The sequence below is a fragment of the Pleurodeles waltl genome, chromosome 6, assembly GCF_031143425.1.
Source record: "Pleurodeles waltl isolate 20211129_DDA chromosome 6, aPleWal1.hap1.20221129, whole genome shotgun sequence".
NCBI lineage: Eukaryota > Metazoa > Chordata > Amphibia > Caudata > Salamandridae > Pleurodeles > Pleurodeles waltl.
Window position 1 is genome coordinate 629,073,201 of NC_090445.1, and position 6,114 is coordinate 629,079,314.

The window sequence follows — 6,114 nt, forward strand, 5'->3', positions numbered from 1 at the left end:
ATAACCAATATTTATGTAACTCAAACATGACCAAAAATTCAACATACGCAAGGAAAGATATGAATTTTTAAAGTAAAGAGTCTTAATCCATAAAAATCAATACATGTGTTGTTTTAGCACAAAGTACCTGGTATGTGTCAAAAATAAGGCCGCATGGGCGAACGTGCAACAGAAAAGCAAGCGATGTGTTGATTCCTTACTCGCAAGTGAGGTTGTGTGCTGATTCTCTCCTTGTAGTGAAGGGATGCGTCGATGTCTGGACAAGCAGCCTCAGGTCTCAGTGTTGATGTGGAAGATGTTGACGCCCATGGTCAATATGTGGAAAATTCCGACACGCTGTGCGAAGTGACCATATTGAGAACATGTGCTGCATCGATCCTCCAGCCACGAGAAAGGCACTGTGTCGAATTTTCAGCTGGAGAACAGGCGCTGCATCCATTTTTCTGACACGCAGACAGCAGTGCATGGATTTTCACCTCGCAGGTTACCAGTTTCCATTTTTAAGGGCCCAGGTACTGCATGTGGCACCACTTGGCAAATCAGGATTCTCAGCAGAAGGGCCAGGCACTGGTAGATGAAGTCTTTGATGTCCCTGAGACTTCAGAACAGGGGGCAAGCTTAGTCCAAGCCCTTGGAGAAACTTCACAAGCAGGATTTCAGAAAGCAAAGTCCAGTCCTTTCCCTCTTCAGGTAGAAGTAGCAGCAGCAGGCTGGCACAGCAAAGCAACAGGCAGAGTGGCAGGTCCTCCTCAAGCATCAAGCTCTTCTCCTTGGCAGAGGATCCAGACGTAATCTAAAATTCTGGGGTTTTGAGTCCACTGCTTATACTCATTTCTGCCTTTGAAGCAGGCAAACTTCAAAGGAAAATCTTTGTAGTGCACAAGACCCTGCCTCTTCCTTGCCCTTCTCCAAACACACAGAAGGGGGTTGAAACTGTATTGTGTGAGGGTAGGCACAGCCCTTTCAAGTGCAGGTGACAGCTCTTCCCTCTCACTCCAGCCCAGGAAGACTCATCAGGATATGCAGGACCCACCTCAGCTCACTTTGTGTCGCTGCCTACAGTGAATTCACAAACTGCCCAACTGTCAGTCTGACCCAGGCATGTATTCAGCTGCCAGGCAGAGGCACCGAATGGTTAAGCAAGAAAATGTTCACTTTCCAAAAGTGGTATTTTCAAACAGACAATCTAAAAACCAACTTTACCAGAAGATGTATTTTAAATTGTATGTTCAGAGACCCCAACCTTCATATCTCTATCTGCTGCCAATCGAAAACTGCACTTAAAAGAGATTTAAAGGCAATCCCCATGTTAACCTATAGGAGAGATAAGCCTTGCAATACTGAAAAACGAATTTGGCAGTATTTCTCTGTCAGAACATGTAAAACACAACAGTACATGTCCTACCTTTTAAATAAACTACACCGTGCTCATGGGGCTACCTAGGGCCAACTTTGGCTTGGCTTACATGTAGTAAAAAGGACAGTTTGTACCTGGCAAGTGGGTAAACTTGCCAGGTCGATTTGGCAGTGCAAAACTGCACACACAGACACTGCACTGGCAGGTCTGAGACATGTTTACAGGGCTACTCATGCAGGTGGCACAATCAGTGCTGCAGGCCCACTAATAGCATTTGATTTACGTACCCTGGGCATCTCTAGTGCACTTTACTAGGGACTTACTAGTAATTCAAATATGCCAATTATTGATAAACCAATCACCAACACAATTTAGACAGAGAGCATATGCACTTTAGCACTGGTTAGCAGTGGTAAAGTGTCCAGAGTCCTAAAGTAAAAAAAAAAAAAAACAGGTCAGGAAAAATAGGACGCAAGAGGCAAAAAGTTTGGGGGTGACCCTGCAAAAAGGGCCAGGTCCAACACTCGAGCAAACGCGAGACCCATTGTATTGCAAATGCTTGTTCTGCATTACTTCTCAAAAATTGAATGGGAAAATGCATAGGAAAAACACTTTCTGCAACCCTCCCTTTTCCCAGCCCCTCTACCCCTACCAATGGATCAACTGGATGGCCACCAATCAGTGTAAGTTGCAACTTAAATTTTAGCCTTAGACCCTTTTGTATAAATGCATTTCCCCAAAGAGAGAAAACAGGTAAAATGCTCTAATACTTAAGGCCCCTTGAACAAATTGTGTGATGTTGGCCAACTCACCTTAGCTATGTGGTCCAGTTTCCTTATCTGCCAAACTCTCTCTCACCATGGCGCATATTTGTACCCAATACGTCAAATGTAGACAGGATCTTAGCAAACCAAAATATTGCTGCAGACAGAGCCCTTATTTGCAGTGCATTAGGTATCACGATTGAATTCACTTCATCTGGTGCAGCTTCTTAACGGAGCATCCTCAGACTTGCAAACAGTGCTCAAGGCAGTGTCTTGACACAACATTTTAGACTTTCAGACGTCACTGCAAATAAGCGACTTTTGTAACTACCACGAACAATGGCACTACTGAATATGTAAAGTGTAAACCTAGCTGGGATTAATTAGTGCTCACCAGCAGCTTTCCACTGCTCCGACAAGAAACCTTCAATTTTAATGACTGGGTTATGACCTGTCCTAGGCTTGTACTGCCAAATCTGGCCCATGAAGTGGGTGGCCCTGCTTCATCCACTACATTGCCCGCAGGGGCAAGTGTTACTAAACAGGCATTCAGTATTACCGGTGAGTTGGGAGAAATCTGTCCACCCACACCAGGAACAAAAAAAATATTTTAAATCAGTACAGTACCAACTGTCTGGAATAAATTAAAGTTTCATAAAAAAATATGCCATTCCAAGTCAATGTTCCTGTATAGTGCTAAATACTGCTGGTATTTTTCTGGTGTATTCAGTCCTGGCCGGTGGTTGTACGGAAGAAGAAGAGGATAAGGAGGAGATAGGCCACCTGGGTTCCAGAAAGGCCTCTGACTACTCTGCACTCATTCATTGCGGTGGGGCGCTGCGAATGCAGCGTATGGCATATTCCATGAAGCTAGTTACTGTAAACGACAGAAGGAATCCTCGCTGCTCCAGAAAAGTTGGAATGACGAAGGAGACGCTTTATGTCCCTAGCGGGTACTGCCAGTGCAGGTGATATAGGCAGGCACTCAGGTGCTTGAAGAGGTAAGATAGCACATAACAGGTGTTATGTGGATGGGAGAGGTTGCTCCTGGAAGACTAGGGCTACACCATGCTTTTAGCTTATTAGGAGAGTACATACGAGACGTTTCCTGCCCCCGAGAAAAGGGGTATGAAGCAGTCTTGTAGGCTGCTGTAGGGGAACATGGGTGGGAAAGAAAATTAGGGAATGCTGTCGTGTCCTGAATACAGCAGCTACTACTGAGTCGGATCCAGTCTGTCCCCAGTGAAATGTACTGCATTTGCCAATTTCAATGCTTGCAAACTGAGGGAATTTTGTTATTTTCACTTTCCACTTCCAGCTGGGCTCTAAACAAATCCCTACATAAGGGCCATCAGTCCTTTTTTGTTTAAACATCATCAAGGCTGGGAGAACCTTGAGCCGTGTTCAGGCCATGTACATAAAAATATGCATGCACTGTAAGAATGTCACAGGTATCCGCCTTTATATTACTTAAATTACTCAAATAACGGTTTAAATAGCACTAACGATTTTTTTTAGATTTTCCTATACCGCTTCACTTCGCATCCCAAATTAGTTTCTGTGTATTTGATATGAATCACACACATTACAGGGAGACAATATAGAATACAGGTGTGTAAATCAATGTAAAGGATATGTTACAGGATACGATGAGGGTTACAAGGTGCAAGAGACGCATATCGTCTGTACTGGTCGGCATTATATGTAAAGAGTGTAAGATCAGGAGAATGATAAAGTTAAGATTTAAAATGTAAAACAGTGGCTGGGGTTCTATGTACTAACATGACTTTATTATTACCCAATGCAACCCTTTTCAGCAACCTAGAATAATGACAGGATGAGAACAAAAAAAAAACAATAGGGTCTTAACCCATAACTTTTATTATGCATTGCATGCAACGCCTTGATGCCGGTCCATAGCTCACTGTGCTTGATTAGAAGGATTGCAGTTTATGGATGCAGGTAACACAATGGAATGTGTAAAAAATGAAGTATCACACCTATACAGCTGCATAAAAAAATCGGTGATCTGCATGCTACAGGATGTGCTTTGCAGTAGGCACATTAACCTGCTACACTACTCTACAAAACTCAGAATAGACAAAACACTGACCTCTCCATCACCTGCAAGTTCATTAACGAGAAGAGTTATCTATTCATTATTAATGGCTGGACATACAAACATCTCTGCAACAGGTGCCTTAAAACTGGACATATAAAATGCAGCCTCTGGGTTAAATAAGCCACAAATGATTTACTGATATTCTGAGTTCTTAAAATGTAAATGTATAAGTTGACTCTGCCGCTCGTGACTTCACCCCATTTCGGCCACACCCTGAACTCCAACTGATGGGTTTCTGGAGTACGTTTCCAATTCAAACAGTGCATGTGGGATAAACATTGCTCGCACCTTTATTCGAAAAGAGTTTGAGTCATATACCATCTACCTCCTGGTAAGTTACAACGAGGAACTGGCATCTCTTGGTGCTGACATTTTGGAACAAGGCATTAGAGGCACCGTGCACTAACTTACCCAGAAGATGAAGTTGAAGGTGCAGAGCAAGTACTTGATGCATCTCATGATGCCACTGACTCTTCCCATGATGTACAGCTGGAGTCAAAGCCTGGACCCGAGTGGAAAGGTACACAGCACCGAAGAAGCAGAGACAGAAGTCCCGATGGACGGATGATGAGCAGCGGCTAAGGCAAATGGTCCTTTGCAATGATGCGCCGAGGACTGAGCAACGAATCCAGGGTACAATGGCAGGGGAGGGGCACGGCCAGGGCGCGATGATGTACTAAGGATGCAGCAGAGACCAAAACACGAGCAGCAACGGACCCTCGGGAGCGGTAGGCAGACAGGCACTCAAGCTCAGCGATATTTCTCCGACCTGCCAAGACTATCTATGGAAAGAAGCACACACGTTAACCGAGGCGAGCCCAAAACAAGCCGAATCCACAAAACGAAGCGAAGCGGATAATAAAGGAAACGATGACCATGCTAAACCTATAGCTGCAGAGCAAGAGGCACTTAATCATTTGTTTACAGTAAACAGTCCTGGCCGCTTCTTAGCATATCTGCGTTTTGAATGTTCGTAATGTTGAATGTTCCTAATTGCAACATTAAATTTACAGTTGCATGCTTGTGTTGTTATGATGATATGTACAGCTCTTAGAAACAGCAGCAGTACAGCATGCAGCGCTGCTTATAGCCACATTACATAGTAATATTATTGCTAGTAGTATTTGCAGTATGAATAATACGGTTATTATTATTATTACAATTATTATTATTATTATTTTGAGCACTATTATTGTGTGGTGTTAGTGATACCTTGCTAGGTTATATATTTACACTGCACACACTGCAAACTGAATCGTCTAAATGTGCTTGTAAAGTGGTTAAATTGAGCTGGTGGTTGCAGGTAAAGCCCACCAGAGCTCATTTTGGGGGACGGACACTGACTTTTCCTCATCAGACTTTGACACAGTGTGTTGGACTTGACATTCTTGGCATGGTCTCCCCTTACTTTTTGCCTCTGTTTCACAGGTTGTTGATGTGTGCTCGACTCTGATTTGCTGTTTTTGTTACTCTGGGCATTTTACCACTGCTATCCAGTGCTAAAGTGCAAGTGCTCCTATGTAAAATGTATGTGTAATTGACTTTCCATGATTGGCATATTTGATTTACTAGTAAGCCCCTAGTACAGTGCACTAGAGGTGCCCAGAGCCTGTAAATCAAATGCTACCAGTGGCCCTGCAGCACTGGTTGTGCCTCCCACATTAGTAGCCCTGTAAACATGGCTCAGACCTGCCACTGCAGGGTCTGTGTTTGCAGTTTTAAACTGCCAGTTCGAAATGGCAATGGTACCCACTTGCCAAGCCTAAACCTTCCCTTTTCTTACATGTAAGCCAATCCTAAGGTAAGCCCTAGGTAGCTCTACGGGCAGGGTGCAGTGTAGGTAAAAGCTGGGACATGTACTTATGTGTTGT

At 43.8% G+C, this 6,114-nt stretch overlaps 1 protein-coding gene across 2 annotated transcripts in view; it reads right to left on the reverse strand.

Moving 5' to 3' along the window:
- The window catches only part of TSPAN2 (tetraspanin 2), a 716,196-nt gene extending 711,167 nt beyond the window's left edge, over positions 1-5,029 (reverse strand). The window contains exon 1 of one of the 2 annotated variants that reach the window (XM_069238961.1): positions 4,655-5,029. In XM_069238961.1, coding sequence (XP_069095062.1) covers positions 4,655-4,723 — 69 coding nt within the window. In that variant the 5' untranslated portion in view covers positions 4,724-5,029. The remainder of the gene's footprint in view (positions 1-4,654) is intronic. The other variant, XM_069238962.1, reaches the window with a different exon arrangement.
- Positions 5,030-6,114: the final 1,085 nt, after the last annotated feature.